General features: G+C 44.0%; 1 protein-coding gene across 4 annotated transcripts in view; it reads left to right on the top strand.

The window, feature by feature from the left end:
- Window positions 1-22,571, top strand: part of RELN (reelin) — a 1,394,857-nt gene that overhangs the window by 1,130,563 nt on the left and 241,723 nt on the right. For all 4 annotated transcript variants that reach the window (XM_077264737.1, XM_077264736.1, XM_077264735.1 and 1 more), the window contains exons 25-26: window positions 3,183-3,388; window positions 3,676-3,847. In XM_077264737.1, coding sequence (XP_077120852.1) covers window positions 3,183-3,388; window positions 3,676-3,847 — 378 coding nt within the window. The remainder of the gene's footprint in view (window positions 1-3,182; window positions 3,389-3,675; window positions 3,848-22,571) is intronic.

Here is a 22,571-nt window from a genome sequence, read left to right as displayed (position 1 = left end):
TTTTCTGGTGTTGCATAATTTGCATGATGCTATTGTGCTGGGTTTTCCATGGTTGCAGATACATAATCCTGTGTTGGATTGGAAGTCTATGTCTGTGACTAGTTGGGGTTGTCAGGGGGTTCATAATGACGTTCCTTTGATGTCAATCTCCTCTTCCTCCTCTTCTGAAGTTCCAGAGTTTTTGTCTGATTTTCAGGATGTATTCGATGAGCCCAAGTCCAGTTCCCTTCCACCGCATTGGGACTGTGATTGTGCTATTGACTTGATTCCAGGCTGTAAGTTTCCTAAGGGCCGACTTTTCAACCTGTCTGTGCCTGAACATACCGCCATGCGGAGTTATGTTAAGGAGTCTTTGGAGAAAGGGCATATTTGGACATCTTCTTCTCCGTTGGGAGCGGGATTTTTTTTTGTTGCTAAGAAGGATGGCTCCTTGAGACCCTGTATTGATTATCGCCTCTTGAATAAGATCACGGTCAAGTTTCAATATCCTTTACCTTTGCTTTCCAATTTGTTTGCCAGGATTAAGGGTGCTAGTTGGTTTACTAAGATTGAAATCGGGGGGCATATAATCTTGTTCGTATTAAGCAGGGTGACGAATGGAAAACTGCGTTTAATACGCCCGAAGGCCATTTTGAATACCTTGTGATGCCATTCGGGCTCTCTAATGCTCCATCTGTTTTTCAGTCCTTCATGCATGATATCTTCCGGAATTATCTTGATAAATTCATGATTGTATATTTGGATGACATCTTAATTTTTTCCGATGATTGGGAGTCTCATGTGAAACAGGTCAGGATGGTATTTCAGATCCTTCGTGATAATGCTTTGTTTGTGAAGGGGTCTAAGTGTCTCTTTGGAGTGCAGAAGGTTTCTTTTTTGGGCTTCATTTTTTCTCCCTCATCTATAGAGATGGATCCGGTTAAGGTTCAGGCCATTCATGATTGTATTCAGCCCACATCCGTGAAGAGCCTTCAGAAATTTTTGGGCTTTGCTAATTTTTATCGCCGTTTCATTGCTAACTTCTCCAGTGTGGTTAAACCCCTGACCGATTTGACGAAGAAAGGCGCTGATGTAACGAATTGATCCTCTGTGGCTGTCTCTGCCTTTCAGGAGCTTAAACGCCGATTTACTTCTGCCCTAGTGTTGCATCAACCAGATGCTTCTCTTCTGTTTCAGGTTGAGGTTGACGCTTCTGAGATTGGGGCAGGGGCCGTTTTGTCTCAGAGGAATTCTGATGGTTCCTTGATGAAACCGTGTGCCTTCTTTTCCCGTAAGTTTTCGCCTGCTGAACGCAATTATGATGTCAGCAATCGGGAGTTGTTGGCTATGAAGTGGGCATTTGAGGAGTGGCGACATTGGCTTGAGGTAGCCAAGCACCGTATTGTGGTCTTGATCGATCATAAAAATCTGATTTACCTCGAATCTGCCAAACGGCTGAATCCTAGACAGGCTCGATGGTCCCTGTTTTTCTCCCGTTTTGATTTCGTGGTCTCGTATCTTCCAGGTTCTAAGAATATTAAGGCTGATGCCCTCTCTAGGAGCTTTTTGCCTGATTCTCCTGAGGTACTTGAGCCGGTCGGCATTCTGAAGGAAGGGGTGGTCCTTTCTGCCATTTCCCCTGATTTGCGATGGGTTCTGCAGGAATTTCAGGCTGACAAACCTGACCGCTGTCCAGTGGGGAAACTGTTTGTTCCTGATAGATGGACTAGTAGAGTGATTTCTGAGGTTCATTGTTCTGTGTTGGCTGGCCATCCTGGTATTTTTGGTACCAGAGATTTGGTTGGTAGGTCCTTTTGGTGGCCTTCTTTGTCGCGTGATGTGCATTCTTTTGTGCAGTCCTGTGGGACTTGTGCGCGGGCCAAGCCTTGTTGTTCCCGTGCTAGTGGGTTGCTTTTGCCTTTGCCGGTCCCTGAGAGGCCCTGGACGCATATTTCTATGGATTTTATTTCAGATCTTCTGGTTTCCCAGAGGATGTCGGTTATCTGGGTGGTTTGTGACCGGTTCTCTACTTACCAGAATGCATGTCTGGAGAGTAAGTTTGTCATGAGATTCATGCTACCTAAAACACAGACAGCATAAATCAGATACTGGCTCTATTATTGCAGCCATGTATGTCAGGTACTATGTGTTTTAGATGAGTACTTCAAGGCAGATCCCTGGCGGTTTCTAGTCTCCTTGCTCCCTTAGACTGATTGCTCTTTCCCTACATACACACATAGAGAGAGACCTGTCAGTCTGGGAGAATGGAGAGTGGAGAAGTCACCGTGGATAACATCGGATTAGTCATCCGAGATGAATAGACCTTTGTCGGCTTTTTTAAATATGTCTTCTCTGAAACAGTTCAGCAATTCAGACTAAAACACACGGCTGCAATAATGTAGCCAGTGATCACTCATGTTGCTCATAGTTCAGGCAGCATAAATCTCGTGGCAACTTCCCTTCAGCTACTGATGTGAATATTGAAATTTAACTGAAAAACAACATGTATTCTATAATGATGTCCTTGTCATCCAGCTTCTGATTGTAATACTGAAGTTAATGCCAGAATATTACAGGCAATGCCATATATTGATGGCAAGCCATAGGAAACAGACTTTCTAGCCTCTTATAAATAACTGGCCAGAGAAATGTATTGGATACTCCAGAAACACTAATGCTCATTGTATTTATTTAGTGAACAAAATTAAAAAGACCTTCTATGGCTAAATAATTCTCATTTAAATAACTGGCTCATTCCCAAGGAGGTCAATATTTCTTGAACAAGTGGATCTTTTCTATGTATTCTAGGTCAAGAGTTCACAGTCATTTTGGACCAAGGGCCGCATTGCTAGATTACGCTACTCCCCAGGGCTGCCATAAAATTTAAAGCCCTCATATACATTAGATTAAAGTCAGCTGAACTTGTTGATTTTGGCACTATCTGATGGCAGTCTAATGTGTATGGGACCTCCTGATTATCCCTCAACAGATGATGTTGGGTGAGAAAAGATTATTGCTTAAATTTTCAATGGGCAATCCTTTTGTTCTCCTTGGAGGTAAGCCACAATCAGAGCCACATTTATGGCAGGGGGGCCACACAGAATGACAGAATGGAATTGAGGGTCACAGGTTGTTAACCCTGCTCTAGGATGAGGCACTTGTGCATTTTAGGATAATTTATTGTTTACCTTTTCTTTTTAAAGGATGGGAGGAGACAGCTGGTTAGCTGGGACATGGACACAACGTGGGTTGATTTCATACAGTTCTACATACAAATAGGAGGGGAAACTTCTTCATGTAATAAAGCAGATAGTAGGGAAGAAGGAGTGTTACTTCAGTACAGCAACAACGGAGGTATAAATTGGCATCTGCTAGCGGAAATGTATTTCTCTGACTTCACAAAACCTAAGTAAGTACCAATTATTTCTTTCTCATTTATGAATTAAGTCCTGTGATAATGGCATTCAGATGATTCCTTTTGTGATCATGTTGTTTTTATTTTGTTTCTTTTTTTAATTTTCCATTAGTTAATTTGGCATGATGTGTGGTTTTTGAAATAAATAATATTAGAAATGGCTTCTACGTGATTAGTCATCTTGATATACCAGATGATTCTGCCCATCTGACCACTGTTGGATAAATTTAGCTCCTTGCATGGTTATGTAAAATATTTGCACATCTTTTATATTCTACCAGGTTTGTATATCTTGAGCTTCCAAGTGCAGCAAAAACACCATGTACCCGTTTCCGCTGGTGGCAACCTGTCTTCTCAGGAGAAGGATATGACCAGTGGGCCATTGATGATGTCATCATATTGTCAGAAAACCAAAAACAGATTATACCTATTGCTTATCCAACCTTACCACAAGTAAGTCCTTAAACCTTACCACAAGTAAGTCCTTGTTATATCTTAACTGCTGAGTACTGTGAGACAGTGCTACCTGAGTGTGTTTGGGGACACTCGCTTGGCAACGGGATTAAAGCACCCAGGCACGGTTTCTCACAAAAACAGTGTATTGCGGTTTATTTAGACTCATAAACCGCATCACGAACAGTTCATTATACACATCAAGGAACACATTAACCACAGACAGACTGTTCCAATGGCAGATAATTCTCTGCCCGTAACCCCCTTTATCTGGAGTTACCTTCCTGTCAGTCCTGGTTCCCAGGGAAGCTGCCAAACTGGGATCACCGTCCTTGTGACCAGGGCACTTCAGATAGCCCAGACCCACAGATGGAACTGTAGCTTCCCCAACATAGTAGCCATCACAGGCTCTGCAGATACGGCCTCTCCGTGTGCTATTCAGGAAGTCTAATCCCAGGCACTTCCAACACACAGGCCTTCAGTCCATAGCCTCACAAAGTGCTTCCAGGAATCCAGTCCACTCCAGGACATTCCAACATACATGCTATCCAGGACTTCACACTCTGACCATTCAGGTGCATACACTCTCAACCATGTGACCAAACCCTGGTCACATTAAGTAGCTGTAACCACCCCCATGGTGGGAGGTGTTTGTAGTTAGGGAGTCCTATAATTAACATGAAAAGAATTGGCGCACTACCCAATGTGGAAAAATAACAAGGGTGCAAACTAGTGGCAATATGAGCAATGTATGAACAAAAAAGAAGAAAGGAATGCCACCATATAGAATGCACACCTCTACTAGATATTAAATATAAAAAGGTACACTTTATTTGACAAAGAACATAAAACCAATTAAAAAGCAAAAACATGAACACACCCATCCCCCCCGCACATAATGCATGTGACAGCCTAATGCATAAATAATCCGTAAATACAAGGTCAATACATATGGCAACAATAGTGATAATGCACAACTACCCCCATACAAACCCTTCAACCATCTAATAATGAAGATGAGATCCAAACCCAATTAGGGGAAGGAAAAGGGAATAACTAAGCAAGTATGCAATAGTTACACGGGAGACACAAAGGCACAAACTACAGCAATGTACTGATAATATAAAAAGCCCAAACCATGGCCAATTATGTGCCATTATTTATGCATTAGGCTGTCACATGCATTATGTGCGGGGGGGATGGGTGTGTTCATGTTTTTGCTTTTTAATTGGTTTTATGTTCTTTGTGGCGTTCCTTTCTTCTTTTTTGTTCATAGTTAGGGAGTCCCGCCCTGTTGTGAATTCTGCTTTTGGGCTCCCTCCGGTGGTTGTAGGTGGTAATGCAGTTGCCCCTGAGTTGCAGTCCTGGTCAGGTGTATCTGCTGATTGCAGTTCTGACTGGGGTATTTAGGCGTGCAGGATTCATTAGTCCTTGCCAGTTGTCAATTGTTGTTGGGAGGTGTTGGACCTCTGCTTGGTTCCTCCTGCCTTTCTGCCAAATCAGCAAAGATAAGTGTCTGTTTTTTTTTTCCTGTGGCACACCTGCTATGTGCTTCACAATTCAGTGCTATTCTTTGTGTGTTCTTGTCCAGCTTAGATTGTCAGTATTTTCTCAGTCTTGTTGGATTCTCTGGAGTGGCAGATGTACATTCCATGTCTTTAGTTAGATTGTGGAACTTTTTGTATTATCTGCTGTGGATATTTTTGGAAGGGTTTTAATACTGACCGCCTAGTATTCTGTCCTATCCTTTCCTATTTAGCTAGAGTGGCCTCTTTTTGCTAAATCCTGTTTTCTACCTGCGTGTGTCTATTCTTCTCCTACTCACAGTCATTATTCGTGGAGGGCTGCCTATCCTTTGGGGGTCTGCTCTGAGGCAAGGTAGCATTCCTATTTCCATCTATAGGGGTATTTAGTCCTCCGGCTGTGTCGAGGTGTCTAGGGTTTGTTAGGCACACCCCACGGCTACTTCTAGTTGTGGTGTTAGTTCAGGATTTGCGGTCAGTACAGGTTCCACCGACTCCAGAGAAAGTTTCATGCGGCTCCAAGGTCACCAGATCATAACAGTACAACTGGCCCATAATGAGTTAAATGCATCTGTTTTGTCTTTTCTTCCCTCTTTATTTATGGGTGGCTGAGGAGTGTTGTGCCAGCATGGATGTTCAGGAATTAGCTTCTCGTGCAGACCAGCTTGCTGCTAGGGTACAGGGTATTTCTGATTATATTGTTCAGACTCCTGCTTTAGAGCCGAAGATTCCTACTCCTGATTTGTTTTTTGGTGATAGGTCCAAATTTTGGGGTTTTAAAAACAATTGTAAACTGTTTTTTGCTCTGAGACCGCGATCCTCCGGTGATTCCATTCAGCAGGTTAAAATTGTCATCTCCCTGCTGCGTGGCGATCCACAGGATTGGGCATTTTCCCTGGAATCTGGGAATCCGGCCTTGTTTAATGTAGATTCCTTTTTTCAGGCTTTAGGATTATTATATGATGAACCGAATTCTGTGGATCAAGCGGAGAAAACCTTGTTGGCCCTGTCTCGGGGTCAAGAGGCGGCAGAATTGTATTGTCAGAAATTTAGAAAATGGTCTGTGTTGACTAGATGGAATGATGATGCTTTGGCGGCAATTTTTAGAAAGGGTCTTTCTGATGTTATGGTGGGATTTCCCACGCCTTCCGGTCTGAGTGATTCTATGTCTCTGGCCATTCAGATTGATCGGCGCTTGCGGGAGCGTCAAACTGTGCGCGCTGTGGCGTCGTCCTTAGAGCAAAGTCATTGTGGCGACGCTTCTCATGTCATTTCAGTCTGCCCTAAGCGGACAAAAAGGATCGTTAGTTCATTTACTATCAGTACTGTACAACCTAAATTTCTGTTATCGGTGTCCTTGATCTGCTCATTGTCATCATTTTCTGTCATGGCGTTTGTGGATTCAGGTGCCGCCTTGAACTTAATGGATTTTGAGTTTGCCAGGCATTGTGGTTTTCCCTTGCAGCCTTTGCAGAACCCTATTCCTTTAAGGGGGATTGATGCTACACCTTTGGATAAAAATAAGCCCCAGTTTTGGACACAGGTGACCATGCACATGGCGCCAGCCCATCAGGAAGATTGTCGATTTCTGGTGTTGCATAATTTGCATGATGTTATCGTGCTGGGTTTCCCGTGGTGGCAGGTACATAATCCTGTGTTGGATTGGAAATCTATGTCTGTGACTAGTTGGGGTTGTCAGGGGGTTCATAATGATGTTCCTTTGATGTCAATCTCCTCTTCTTCCTCTTCTGAAATTCCAGAGTTTTTGTCTGATTTTCAGGATGTATTCGATGAGCCCAAGTCCAGTTCCCTTCCACCGCATAGGGACTGTGATTGTGCGATTGACTTGATTCCAGGCAGTAAGTTTCCTTAGGGCCGACTTTTCAACCTGTCTGTGCCTGAACATACCGCCATGCGGAGTTATGTTAAGGAGTCTTTGGAGAAAGGGCATATTCGGCCATCTTCTTCACCGTTGGGAGCAGGTTTTTTTTTGTTGCTAAGAAGGATGGCTCCTTGAGACCTTGTATTGATTATCGCCTCTTGAATAAGATCACGGTCAAGTTTCAATACCCTTTACCTTTGCTTTCCGATTTGTTTGCTAGAATTAAGGGGGCTAGTTGGTTTACGAAGATTGACCTTCGGGGGGCATATAATCTTGTTCGTATTAAGCAGGGTGATGAATGGAAAACTGCGTTTAATACGCCCGAAGGCCATTTTGAATACCTTGTGATGCCATTCGGGCTCACTAACGCTCCATCTGTTTTTCAATCCTTCATGCATGATATCTTCCGGACTTATATTGATAAATTCTTGATTGTATATTTGGACGATATTTTGATTTTTTCCGATGATTGGAAGTCTCATGTGGAACAGGTCAGGATGGTATTTCAGATCCTTCGTGACAATGCCTTGTTTGTGAAGGGGTCTAAGTGTCTCTTTGGGGTGCAGAAGGTTTCTTTTTTGGGCTTTATTTTTTCTCCCTCATCTATGGAGATGGATCCGGTTAAGGTTCAGGCCATTCATGATTGGATTCAACCCACATCCGTGAAGAGCCTTCAGAAATTTTGGGGTTTTGCAAATTTTTATCGCCGTTTCATTGCTAACTTCTCCAGCGTGGTTAATCCCTTGACTGATTTGATGAAAAAAGGCGCTGATGTGGCAAATTGGTCCTCTGCGGCTGTCTCTGCCTTTCAGGAGCTTAAATGCCGATTTACTTCTGCTCTGGTGTTGCGCCAACCAGATGTTTCTCTTCCTTTTCAGGTTGAGATTGATGCTTCTGAGATTGGGGCAGGGGCCGTTTTGTCTCAGAGGGATTCTGTTGGTTCTTTGATGAAACCGTGTGCCTTCTTCTCCCGCAAGTTTTCGCCTGCTGAACGCAATTATGATGTCGGCAATCGGGAGTTGTTTTGATTTCGTGGTTTCGTATCTTCCGGGTTCTAAGAATATTAAGGCTGATGCCTTTTCTAGGAGTTTTTTGCCTGATTCTCCTGAGGTCCTTGAACCGGTCAGCATTCTGAAAGAAGGGTGGTCCTTTCTGCCATTTCCCCTGATTTACGGCGGGTTCTTCAGGAATTTCAGGCTTAGACCTGACCGCTGTCGAAATTGTTTGTTCCTGACAGATGGACTAGTAGAGTGATTTCTGAGGTTCACTGTTCTGTGTTGGCTGGTCTTCCTGGTATTTTTGGTACCAAAGATTTGGTTGGTAAGTCCTTTTTTGTGGCCTTCGTTGTCACGTGATGTGCGTTCTTTTGTGCAGTCCTGTGGGACTTGTGCACGGGCCAAGCCTTGTTGTTCCCGTGCTAGTGGGTTGCTTTTGCCATTGCCGGTCCCTGAAAGGCCCTGGATGCATATTTCTATGGATTTTATTTCTGATCTTCCGGTTTCCCAGAGGATGTCGGTTATCTGGGTTGTTTGTGACCAATTTTCTAAGATGGTTCATTTGGTGCCTTTGCCTAAATTGCCTTCCTCTTCAGAGTTGGTTCCGTTGTTTTTTCAGCATGTGGTTCGTTTGCATGGTGTTCCGGAGAATATTGTGTCCGACAAAGGTTCCCAGTTTGTTTCTAGGTTTTGGCGGGCCTTTTGTGCTAGGCTGGGCATTTATTTGTCTTTTTCTTCTGCATTTCATCCTCAGACAAATGGCCAGACCGAGCGAACTAATCAGACTTTGGAGACTTATTTGAGATGCTTTGTGTCTGCCGATCAGGATGATTGGGTGGCCTTTTTGCCATTGGCCGAGTTTGCCCTTAATAATCGGGCTAGTTCGGCTACTTTGGTTTCGCCTTTTTTTTGTAATTTTGGTTTTCATCCTCGTTTTTCTTCTGGGCAGGTTGAGCCTTCTGACTGTCCTGGTGTGGATTCTGTGGTTGACAGGTTGCAACAGATTTGGGCTCATGTTGTGGACAATTTGGTGTTGTCTCAGGAGGAGGCTTAACGTTTTGCTAACCGTCGTCGGTGTGTTGGTTCCCGGCTTCGGGTTGGGGATTTGGTTTGGTTGTCTTCCCGTCATGTTCCTATGAAGGTCTCTTCCCCTAAGTTTAAGCCTCGGTTTATTGGTCCTTATAGGATTTCTGAGATTATTAATCCTGTGTCTTTTCGATTGGCGCTTCCGGCCTCTTTTGCTATCCATAATGTCTTCCATAGATCTTTATTGCAGAAATATGTGGTGCCCGTTGTTCCCTCTGTTGATCCTCCGGCCCCTGTTTTGGTTGATGGGGAGTTGGAGTATGTGGTTGAGAAGATTTTGGATTCTCGTTTTTCGAGGCGGAGGCTTCAGTACCGTGTCAAATAGAAGGGTTATGGCCAGGAGGATAATTCTTGGGTTTTTGCTTCTGATGTCCATGCTGCTGATTTGGTTCATGCTTTTCATCTGGCTCGTCCTGATCGGCCTGGGGGCTCTGGTGAGGGTTCGGTGACCCCTCCTCAAGGGGGGGTACTGTTGTGAATTCTGCTTTTGGGCTCCCTCCGGTGGTTGTAGGTGGTAATGCAGTTGCCCCTGAGTTGCAGTCCTGGTCAGGTGTATCTGCTGATTGCAGTTCTGACTGGGGTATTTAGGCGTGCAGGATTCATTAGTCCTTGCCAGTTGTCAATTGTTGTTGGGAGGTGTTGGACCTCTGCTTGGTTCCTCCTGCCTTTCTGCCAAATCAGCAAAGATAAGTGTCTGGTTTTTTTTTCCTGTGGCACACCTGCTATGTGCTTCACAATTCAGTGCTATTCTTTGTGTGTTCTTGTCCAGCTTAGATTGTCAGTATTTTCTCAGTCTTGTTGGATTCTCTGGAGTGGCAGATGTACATTCCATGTCTTTAGTTAGATTGTGGAACTTTTTGTATTATCTGCTGTGGATATTTTTGGAAGGGTTTTAATACTGACCGCCTAGTATTCTGTCCTATCCTTTCCTATTTAGCTAGAGTGGCCTCTTTTTGCTAAATCCTGTTTTCTACCTGCGTGTGTCTATTCTTCTCCTACTCACAGTCATTATTCGTGGAGGGCTGCCTATCCTTTGGGGGTCTGCTCTGAGGCAAGGTAGCATTCCTATTTCCATCTATAGGGGTATTTAGTCCTCCGGCTGTGTCGAGGTGTCTAGGGTTTGTTAGGCACACCCCACGGCTACTTCTAGTTGCGGTGTTAGTTCAGGATTTGCGGTCAGTACAGGTTCCACCGACTCCAAAGAAAGTTTCATGCGGCTCCAAGGTCACCAGATCATAACACCGCCCAGCTCTCCAACTAACCCTGCAAGCCTCCCTTTTAACCCTTGTCAGGCTGCATAATTTTACAACCTTAACAGGCTGCATAGGTACAATTGTACCTTCACATATACCTCCACTGTGGGAAGACTTTACTTGGTTTCAGAAACTAAAGTTCATTCAGCTACAAATGTTATGCTGATATCTATTGTTCAGTGTTGTTACTGGTCACTTATGTTGCTGTCAATTAAGTTAATTCAAACTGGGAGTGGCTTCTACTTGTCTTCCTGCCTCCCTACTCTCATTAGCCATTTTGCTGTTCATCTCATTGCTGTGAGCACACATTTCTAGGCTTGTGAAGTCTTCAATTTCTTGGAAACGAAGGTAGGAAAGTCTCACAGCATCTAACAGCCAGTTATACCTTTATTCTCATTATGTGGGGACAGAACAGTCAAATTGTCTTTCAGCCTGGACTTGGCTTACATATATTTTGTATGAAACTTATCACTATAGGTATAATTTTTATACGAAAAATGGATAATAATTAGTATCTACATATTGTTTTACGATGTTTTATTTATATTCAGCACAAAATACGAAGCCAAAATTCATCTAGCAAGTCATCATGAGTGATAGTAATGCTGGATCTAGTTTCCGCCATAATCCAAGAAAACGTGTTTGCAGGTTAGTATAATTTTGTGAAAAGCCAATAATGTAGTATTTCGGAAAATTATTTATTTTACATTTTTTCATATTTACAGATTTACGTCTGACGAAATAATGCGAATGCTAGAAGAATCTGATTCTGAGCATGAGGATGAACCATATGTTGCATCTGATGATGAAAACTATGTACCACAAGTGGATGTTACTGAAGAAGATTCAGACATTGAACAAGAAATGGTCATAGAGCATGAAAATGAATACGAATCAGACGAAAGTGTTGAGGATGATTCTGTGCCTCAAAGTGCAGGCGACATTTGGACTGCTAAGGATGAAACTCAATGGTGCAGTAATCCACTGCCAAATGCACAAACAAAATCTCGTAATGTCCTACGACAAAGAGGTGGCCCTGCAGCAATCAGCAACCTATATACAGCAAAAGAGCTATTCAAGTCCATCATGACTCCCGAGATGTGTGACATCATATTACGGGAAACGAATCGAAAGGCCAAGAGAGTTTGTGATGCTTACAACAACGAACTGGTACAACGTTTTCCTGATTCTTCCAAACGGCCACCACAAAAAACATTCAAGCAATTTACTGAAACTGAACTTCATGCATTTTTGGGCATACTGATTGCTGCTGGTGTGCACAGAGCCAACAAAGAGAATCTGGAGGAAATGTGGAATGTTGCTGCTCTGCCTCTTATACGTGCAGCCATGTCTCGTGACCGCTTCAAGATGATACTCAGATTTATCAGGTTTGACAACGAAAATACACGTGCAGAACGTGTGCAAACAGATAAAGCTGCACCAATACGGGACATCTGGACAATGCTGAACAGTAATCTGGAGAGAGCCTACAAGCCATATCATTGTATCACCGTCGACGAGCAATTATTTCCATTTAGAGGTCATACTAAATTTACCCAGTATATACCTTCAAAACCAGCTAAATATGGCATAAAGATTTTCTGGGCTTGTGACTCATCAAATGCCTACCCTTTACAAGGTCAGCTCTACACTGGGAAACCAACTGATGGTCCTCGACAAGTAAACATTGGAGAACGAACAGTATTGGACCTAGTGAGCTTGTATAAAGGCTCTGGAAGAAATGTCACCACCGATAACTTCTTTACAACCATGGAACTAGCTAAGGTATTGAACTCCTGGAACATGACACTAGTTGGTACAGTGAGAAAAAACAAAAGGTTCCTACCTAACAACATGCAGCCTGCCAAAGAAAGGCCTGTAAACTCGACAAATTTTGCCTACAATCATGATGCAACAGTCTGTTCATATGTACCAAAGAAGAACAAATCAGTCGTGCTTCTATCATCTATGCACATGACGGGAGAAGTTGAAGAGACACTAGCAGCCAAGCCAGAGATAATAAAATACTACAACATAACAAAAGGTGGCGTTGATGTTATGGATAAAATGTTGGGAGAGTACACTGTGAAACGACGAACATCACGTTGGACTTTGGCATTTTTCTACAATATGATTGATGTCAGTGGGTTAGCATCCTACATCATCTACAGAGAACACAATCCAAGCTTCAGGGCAAAGGATCAACGAAGAAAGTTCCTGAAAGATCTCGCAAATCAGCTGTGTATGATTGCAATTGAAGATCGTAGTACAAACAAAATGATAATGAGAAACCATTTTCTTCGAGGTGCAGTAGAAATGGTGCTTGGACGATGCATTGTGGTAGCATCGCAGCCAGCAGCTGGCCCCAACATACCTCATGGTAGTCGTGGACCCTCCCCTGTTGTTGGTAGTTGCTATGTCTGCAGAGACCTGAGGCGAAAACAACGCAAGACTAGAAAGTCTTGTGTGGTTTGTGTGAAACCCATTTGCGATGAACACTCTGTAGCAAAGCCAACATGCATTACTTGCAAAGAAAATCAATAAAAAAAAGTTTCTTACATTTTCTTTTATAATGTAAATGAACAGTTTTTTACTTGTTTATAATAGTTAAATAGCATTATCATTAAAAAAAAATTTATGCTTTTTCCCTTGCATTATCTTCATTCAAAATATATGAGGTACATTTGTACCTATGCAGCTTGTTATGGATGCAAAAAGATCTCGACCCCTTATCTCGGAAGCGGGTGGAGATATTTTATTGAAATTTGGCCAATATATTCTGGACCAAAAATGTAGAGATGTCACGAAATTTCAGCCCTCTACGTCTTTTCAAAAAAAAGTTATTGCAATTTTAAAACGGAATAGTTACAATTGTACCTATTCAGCCGGATAAGGGTTAAACTATACAAATACTTGTGGGACTACAGGTGTCAGAACAACAACATTACTGACTTACAGCGCAGACTCCCTCAGCGACACATACTGGCCATTTACAATCATGCCTGACACTGTTTCATTATCACCACTACAGATATGCCTCCATGCGTATCCTGAGGAGCTCATACAGCGCCCCCTGGCTGTAAATGGGTCACTGCATCACATACCCTCTCCCTCTGTTCAAACTTGCGGGGTTGAACACTTGACATAAACCAGGGATCTCGATACCGGGTACCCAGGTGACCTTGCCCTACAAGTCGAGAGGACCATCTCAGTCGGTTTTGGGCGTCATTCCGCATCACACCTATGTTAGGCCTCCTCCGCTCCCTGCAGTCAGTTTGTCGGCCTCGCGCTTCAACCCTTGAGTCACCATCTGTCTGCATCACCAGACCCTTTTTAGTGAATCCACATTCCAAGTGTGCCCCTTCTCGTGACCTTTCTTTCCATGGCCGCCACCCACGGTTCTTGCGGTCATGAGTCCACTTTCCAGTCGAGCCTAGTGACTGATCTAAGTCTGCCTCTTTGTTACTATGTCTGCAACCTGGTCTCCCGCCTGGGTCACCCAGCCCTGAGCTAACAGAGTAGTCACTAATTTGAACTTTTCTATTCTTTAGGGTATCTTTTCATATCTCCAGACCCTGGATTGGAAGTGGTCACCATCTTATATTCTGCAGCTGTTTATTAATCTGCAGATGGTCCAGTGTTAGCTGCTCTATCTCCTTCAGATATGTCACCCGGTATTCAAGAAGCATTCAAATGTTCCTAAGGCTTTTTACTGAGCCAATTACGACAAATGGAACCATCCCATCTTCACCAGCTACCTGGACTTCACCATCATCACTCTCGCCACACTGGATCTATTCACCAATTCTTGCATCATGTTTCCAAGTCTTCCAACCACTTTCCCCACCAGATTTCTGGGTACTTCAACAATGTCTTCCACAAAGCCAAGCCGACTTTGTGCTTTCCTGGCATGTTCCAAATATTGAGCGGCTTCCTTATTCCTCAACAGGATCATCTGTTTCTGGCAAAGACATATCCTTCAGGATAGCCACCCGCTTCACTGTGACTTCCCTAGTCGACAGTATCACCAACTGTTTCGTCTCTGGTGCCCAGTTCACACTACATGCTTCTATTGCCTTTTTAAAGGCCTCATGCACATCCTCACTGGTACATGCTTCTCGCACATCTTCGGGTACATCTACAGTGCCTTGCAAAAGTATTCGGCCCCCTGGAACTTTTCAACCTTTTCCCACATATGCTTCAAACATAAAGATACCAAATGTAAATTTTTGGTGCAGAATCAACAACAAGTGGAACACAATTGTGACGTTGAACAAAATTTATTGGTTATTTAAAATTTTTGTGGAAATTCAAAAACTGAAAAGTGGGGCGTGCTATATTATTCGGCCCCTTTAACTTAATACTTTGTTGCGCCACCTTTTGCTGCGATTACAGCTGCAAATCGCTTGGGGTATGTCTCTATCAGTTTTGTACATCAAGAGACTGAAATTCTTGCCCATTCTTCCTTGACAAACAGCTCAAGCTCAGTGAGGTTTGATGGAGATCATTTGTGAACAGCAGTGTTCAGCTCTTTCCACAGATTCTCGATTGGATTGAGGTATGGACTTTGACTTGGCCATTCTAACACCTGGATACATTTATTTGTGAACCATTCTATTGTAAATTTTGCTTTATGTTTGGGATCATTGTCTTGTTGGAAGACAAATCTCCGTCCCAATCTCAGGTCTTTTGCAGACTCCAACAGGTTTTCTTCAAGAATGGTCCTGTATTTGGCTCCATCCATCTTCCCATCAATTTTAACCATCTTCCCTGTCCCTGCTGAAGAAAAGCAGGCCCAAACCATGATGCTGCCACCACCATGTTTGACAGTGGGGATGGTGTGTTCACGGTGATGACCTGTGTTGCCTTTACGCCAAACATATCGTTTGGCATTGTTGCCAAAAAGTTCGATTTTGGCTTCATCTGACCAGAGCACCTTCTTCCTCATGTTTGGTGTGTCTCCCAGGCGGCTTGTTGTAAACTTTAAACAGCACTTTTTATGGATATCTTTGAGAAATGGCTTTCTTCTTGCCACTCTTCCGTAAAGGCCAGATTTGTGCAGTGTACGACTGATTGTTGTCCTATGGACAGACTGTCCCACCTCAGCTGTAGATCTCTACAGTTCATCCAGAGTGATCATGGGCCTCTTGGCTGCATCTCTGATCAGTCTTCTCCTTGTTTGAGATGAAAGTTTAGAGAGACAGCCGGGTCTTGGTAGATTTGCAGTGGTGTATTGCTCCTTCCATTTCAATATGATCGCTTGCATAGTGTTCCTTGGGATGTTTAAAGTTTTAGAAATCATTTTGTATCCAAATCCAGCTTTAAACTTCTCCACAACAGTATCATGGACCTGCCTGTTGTGTTCCTTGGTTTTCATGATGCTCTCTGTGCTTCAAACAGAACCCTGAGACTATCACAGAGCAGGTGCATTTATACGGAGACTTGATTACACAAAGGTAGATTATATTTATCATCATTAGGCATTTAGGACAACATTGGATCATTCAGAGATCCACAATGAACTTTTAGAGTGAGTTTGCTGCACTGAAAGTAAAGGGTGTTGTGAATTCTGTTTGTGGGCTCCCCCGGTGGTGTTTTATGGTATTGCCACTTATTTGCCTTCTTCTATCCTTGATCACCTGTTGACACCCTTTAGGGGAGTTTCCTATTTAAGGCTGCTTGGCTGCTGGTCCGATGCCGGCCAACAATGTATCAGTAGCATTCTGTTGCATTCTCCTGCCTCAAGTTCCAGTTCAGCTAAGTTGAATTTTGTTCCTAGTTAATGTTATTTTTTGTCCAGCTATCTGCAATGTGACTCTCTGCAGCTGGAAGCTCTCGTGGACTGAAATTGTCACTCCAGTGGCATGAGTTGTCACTGGAGTTTTAAAGTAATTTCAGGATGGTGTTTTTGAGTAGTGTTTTGAAGTTGACCGTGAAGTAACTCTTTCCTGTACTTCTGCTATCTAGTAAGCGGACCTCACTGTGCTAAATCTGCTGTTCATCCTACGTATGTCTTTTCCTCTTGACTCACCGTCAATATTTGTGGGGGCCTGCTATCTCCTTTTGGGGTTCATCTCTGGAGGTAAGGCAGGCCTGTATATTCCTCTGATAGGGGTAGTTAGATCTCCGGCTGGCGCGTGGTGTCTAGGGCATCGTAGGAAACACTCCCCGGCTACTTCCAGTGTTGTGTCAGGTTCAGGTCACGGTCACTTTAGTTCCCATCACCCGAGAGCTAGTCCGTTTGTTATTTTTGATTTCCCTGCCATTGGGAAAATCATAATAGTTTGGCCGGCCCCATGTGTTAAAACTATGCACTAAAGCAGGAAAGGATATGAAAAGGTTTTTTTTTTTTCCTTCTGTGTTTGGAAAGTGCACCCTAGTTTGCTCATTTGTACTCCTTGCTTAAACTGCAGTCTTCAGCCTTTTTTTTTTTTTTTCCTCCACAGAGTTTGGTTGCAGGTCTGAATAACCTGGCTTCAAAGGTCCAGAACTTACAAGATTTTGTTATACGTGCTCCAATGTCTGAACCTAAGATCCCTATGCCTGAATTTTTTACCGGAGACAGATCCCGTTTTTTGAATTTCAGAGAGAATTGTAAATTGTTTTTGTCTCTGAAATCTCACTCTGCTGGTGATCCTGCGCAACAGGTTAAAATTGTTATTTCTCTATTGCGGGGTGACCCACAAAGTTGGGCATTTGCATTGTCGCCAGGGGATCCTGCGTTATTAAATGTAGATGCGTTTTTTCTGGCTTTGGGGTTGCTTTATGAAGAACCTAATTTAGAGATTTTGGCTGAGAAAGCCTTGATGGCTCTTTCCCAAGGGCAAGATGAAGCTGAGATATACTGCCAGAAATTTCGTAAATGGTCGGTACTTACTAAATGGAATGAGTGCGCTCTAGCAGCTAATTTCAGAGAAGGTCTCTCTGATGCCGTGAAGGATGTCATGGTGGGGTTCCCTGTGCCTACAGGTCTGAATGATGCCATGAAATTGGCTATCCAGATTGATCGGCGTTTACGGGAGCGCAAATCTGTGCACCATATGGCGGTATCTTCTGAGCAAAAATCTGTGCACCATATGGCGGTATCTTTTGAGCAAAAACCTGTGCACCATATGGCGGTATCTTCTGAGCAAAAACCTGTGCACCATATGGCGGTATCTTCTGAGCAAAAACCTGTGCATCATTTGGCGGTGACCTCTGAAAAGGCACCAGAGCATATGCAATGCGATAGTGTATTGTCTAGAGGCGAACGACAGAATTACAGGCGCAAAAATGGGTTGTGCTTCTATTGTGGAGATCCAGCTCATGTTATATCAGCATGCTCTAAACGCATAAAGAAGGTTGATAAAAAGGTTGATAAATCTTTTTCTATGGGTACCTTGCAGTCTAAATTTCTTTTGTCCGTGACATTGATTTGTACTTTATCATCTGTTACTGTGGATGCTTATGTGGATTCTGGCGCCGCTCTGAGTCTCATGGATTGGTCCTTTGCCAAGCGTTGTGGGTTTGATTTAGAGTCTCTGGAGGTTTCTATTCCCTTAAAGGGTATTGATTCTACACCTTTGGCTAGCAATAAACCACAATATTGGACACAAGTGACTATGCATCTTTCCCCAGACCATCAGGAGATTATTCGTTTCCTTGTGTTATATAATCTACATGACGTATTAGTACTTGGATTACCATGGTTACAAATTCATAATCCAGTCTTGGACTGGAGATCAATGTCTGTGCTGAGTTGGGGATGTCGGGGGATTCATGGGGATGCACCTTTGGTTCCCATTTCTTCATCTACTCCCTCTGAGATCCCAGCATTTCTGTCAGATTTTTATGATGTCTTTCAGGAGCCTAAAACTGATTCTCTCCCCCCTCACAGAGAGTGTGACTGCGCTATTGAGTTGATTCCCGGTAGTAAATTTCCTAAGGGTCGCTTGTTTAATTTGTCTGTACCTGAACATACTGCTATGCGGGAGTATATCAGAGAATCTTTAGAAAAGGGTCATATTCGCCCCTCTTTGTCTCCATTGGGGGCAGGGTTTTTCTTTGTGGGTAAAAAGGATGGTTCATTGAGACCTTGTATCGACTATCGACTTCTGAATAAGATTACTGTTAAATACCAGTACCCGTTACCTTTACTGACTGATCTTTTTGCTCGCATAAAGGGGGCGAAGTGGTTCACTAAGATCGATCTACGTGGTGCGTATAATTTGGTGCGGATTAAGCAGGGGGATGAGTGGAAGACCGCATTTAATACGCCTGAAGGCCATTTTGAGTATTTGGTAATGCCTTTCGGTCTCGCGAATGCCCCTTCCGTTTTTCAGTCCTTTATGCACGATATTTTCCGTGAATATCTGGATAAATTTATGATTGTGTATTTGGATGATATTTTGATTTTTTCGGAGGACTGGGAATCTCATGTTCAACAGGTCAGGAGAGTTTTTCAGGTTTTACGAGCTAATTCTCTATTTGTGAAGGGCTCAAAGTGTATTTTTGGGGTTCAGAGAATTTCCTTTCTGGGATATATTTTTTCCCCTTCATCTATGGAGATGGACCCTGTTAAGGTTCAGGCTATTTGTGATTGGATACAACCTACTTCTCTAAAGAGTCTTCAGAAATTCTTGGGATTTGCTAATTTCTATCGCCGATTCATAGCGGGTTTTTCTGCCATTGCTAAACCTTTGACTGATTTGACCAAGAAGGGTGCTGATGTTGCTAATTGGTCCTCTGCGGCTGTGGAGGCCTTTCGGGAGCTTAAGCGCCGCTTTTCTTCTGCTCCTGTGTTGCGCCAGCCTGATGTTTCGCTCCCGTTCCAGGTTGAAGTAGATGCTTCCGAGATCGGAGCAGGTGCAGTTTTGTCGCAGAAAGGTCCTGACTGCTCAGTGATGAGACCATGTGCGTTTTTCTCTTGAAAGTTTTCGCCCGCTGAGCGAAATTATGATGTTGGAAATCGGGAGCTCTTGGCCATGAAGTGGGCATTTGAGGAGTGGCGTCATTGGCTTGAGGGTGCTAGACACCAGGTGGTGGTCTTGACTGACCACAAAAATCTAATTTATCTTGAGTCAGCCAGGCGTCTGAATCCTAGACAGGCGCGCTGGTCGTTGTTTTTCTCTCGATTTAACTTTGTGGTCTCATATCTGCCTGGGTCTAAGAATGTGAGGGCGGATGCCCTCTCTAGGAGTTTTGAGCCTGACTCGCCTGGTGATTCCGAACCTACTGGCATCCTGAAGGATGGGGTGATATTGTCAGCTGTCTCCCCAGACCTGCGGCGCTCTTTGCAGGAGTTTCAGGTGGATAGGCCTGATCGCTGTCCGCCTGGTAGACTGTTTGTCCCTGATGACTGGACCAGTAGAGTTATTTCGGAGGTTCACTCTTCCGCGTTGGCAGGTCATCCTGGAATTTTTGGCACCAGGGATCTGGTGTCTAGGTCCTTCTGGTGGCCTTCCTTGTCTCGAGATGTACGTATTTTTGTGCAGTCTTGTGATGTTTGTGCTCGGGCTAAGCCCTGCTGTTCCCGGGCCAGCGGGTTGTTGTTGCCCTTGCCTATTCCTAAGAGGCCTTGGACGCACATCTCTATGGACTTTATTTCTGACCTTCCTGTTTCTCGTAGGATGTCCGTCATCTGGGTGGTGTGTGACCGTTTTTCCAAGATGGTTCACTTGGTACCTTTGCCCAAATTGCCCTCCTCCTCTGAGCTGGTCCCTCTATTTTTTCAGAATGTTGTGCGTTTGCATGGTATTCCTGAGAATATAGTTTCTGACAGGGGTACTCAGTTTGTGTCTAGATTTTGGCGGGCGTTCTGTGCCAGGATGGGCATCGACTTGTCGTTTTCGTCTGCATTCCATCCTCAGACTAATGGCCAGACTGAGCGTACCAATCAGACCTTGGAGACTTACTTGAGGTGTTTTGTGTCCGCTGATCAGGACGATTGGCTTGATTTTTTGCCATTGGCAGAGTTTGCCCTTAACAATCGGGCCAGTTCTGCCACTTTGGTTTCTCCATTTTTTTGTAATTCAGGGTTTCACCCTCGCTTTTCGTCCGGTCAATTGGAATCTTCGGATTGTCCTGGAGTAGATGCTGTGGTTGATAGAATGCATCAGATTTGGGGACAGGTTGTGGACAATCTGAAGTTGTCCCAGGAGAAGACTCAACAGTTCACTAATCGTCATCGGCGTGTCGGTCCTCGTCTTTGTGTTGGGGACCTGGTTTGGTTGTCTTCTCGATTTGTTCCTATGAAGGTCTCGTCTCCTAAGTTTAAGCCTCGGTTTATCGGCCCTTATAGGATTCTGGAGGTTCTCAATCCTGTGTCCTTTCGTTTGGACCTCCCAGCATCTTTTACTATTCATAATGTTTTTCATCGGTCATTATTGCGGAGGTATGAGGTGCCGGTTGTTCCGTCTGCTGATCCTCCTGCTCCTGTGCTGGTTGAGGGTGAGTTGGAGTATGTGGTAGAAAAGATCTTGGACTCCCGTGTTTCCAGACGGAAACTTCAGTATCTGGTTAAGTGGAAAGGCTATGGTCAGGAGGATAATTCTTGGGTGACAGCATCTGATGTTCATGCTCCTGATTTGGTTCGTGCATTCCATAGTGCTCATCCAGATCGCCCTGGTGGTTCTGGTGAGGGTTCGGTGCCCCCTCCTTAAGGGGGGGGTACTGTTGTGAATTCTGTTTGTGGGCTCCCCCGGTGGTGTTTTATGGTATTGCCACTTATTTGCCTCCTTCTATCCTTGATCACCTGTTGACACCCTTTAGGGGAGTTTCCTATTTAAGGCTGCTTGGCTGCTGGTCCGATGCCGGCCAACAATGTATCAGTAGCATTCTGTTGCATTCTCCTGCCTCAAGTTCCAGTTCAGCTAAGTTGAATTTTGTTCCTAGTTAATGTTATTTTTTGTCCAGCTATCTGCAATGTGACTCTCTGCAGCTGGAAGCTCTCGTGGACTGAAATTGCCACTCCAGTGGCATGAGTTGTCACTGGAGTTTTAAAGTAATTTCAGGATGGTGTTTTTGAGTAGTGTTTTGAAGTTGACCGTGAAGTAACTCTTTCCTGTACTTCTGCTATCTAGTAAGCGGACCTCACTGTGCTAAATCTGCTGTTCATCCTACGTATGTCTTTTCCTCTTGACTCACCGTCAATATTTGTGGGGGCCTGCTATCTCCTTTTGGGGTTCATCTCTGGAGGTAAGGCAGGCCTGTATATTCCTCTGATAGGGGTAGTTAGATCTCCGGCTGGCGCGTGGTGTCTAGGGCATCGTAGGAAACACTCCCCGGCTACTTCCAGTGTTGTGTCAGGTTCAGGTCACGGTCACTTTAGTTCCCATCACCCGAGAGCTAGTCCGTTTGTTATTTTTGATTTCCCTGCCATTGGGAAAATCATAATAAAAGGGGCCGAATAATATTGCACACCCCACTTTTCAGTTTTTGAATTTCCACAAAAATTTTAAATAACCAATAAATTTCATTCAACTTCAAAATTGTGTTCCACTTGTTGTTGATTCTTCACCAAAAATTTACATTTGGTATCTTTATGTTTCAAGCATAATGTGTGGGAAAAGGTTGAAAAGTTCCAGGAGGCCGAATACTTTCGCAAGACACTGTATCATGGACCGACGGCTCCTGCTTTGCCATGGACCTTTCCATCAAGACACCTGCCATGACCGGGTGACTGTCTTGTTCAGCTCTTAGCTCAGACTCTTCCTCCGCGTTATCTTCTGCATGAGACTTTGCCAAGATGGGCATTGGCAGCTCCGCCTCGTTACCACTCTGGCACTGCCGTGGTAAGTCTGCAACCACCACCTCTTTCTCTTGTAGAGGGCCTCTTAATGCTTCTCTGAGCACTTCCACATCTTCCCTTAGGGCCTTGGTCACAGTTTGCCACGTTGACAGGTGACCTCTGAGCTCAGACACCTTTTTCTCCAAGGCACCCACTCAGCAGCCTGTCTCCAAAGCTCCTCTTGCTTCAACAGGGTTTCTACTGCCTCCTGGATCCTC

The sequence above is a fragment of the Ranitomeya variabilis genome, chromosome 5 (assembly GCF_051348905.1).
Source record: "Ranitomeya variabilis isolate aRanVar5 chromosome 5, aRanVar5.hap1, whole genome shotgun sequence".
NCBI classification, from domain to species: domain Eukaryota; kingdom Metazoa; phylum Chordata; class Amphibia; order Anura; family Dendrobatidae; genus Ranitomeya; species Ranitomeya variabilis.
This window is presented reverse-complemented; position numbering and strand designations above follow the sequence as displayed.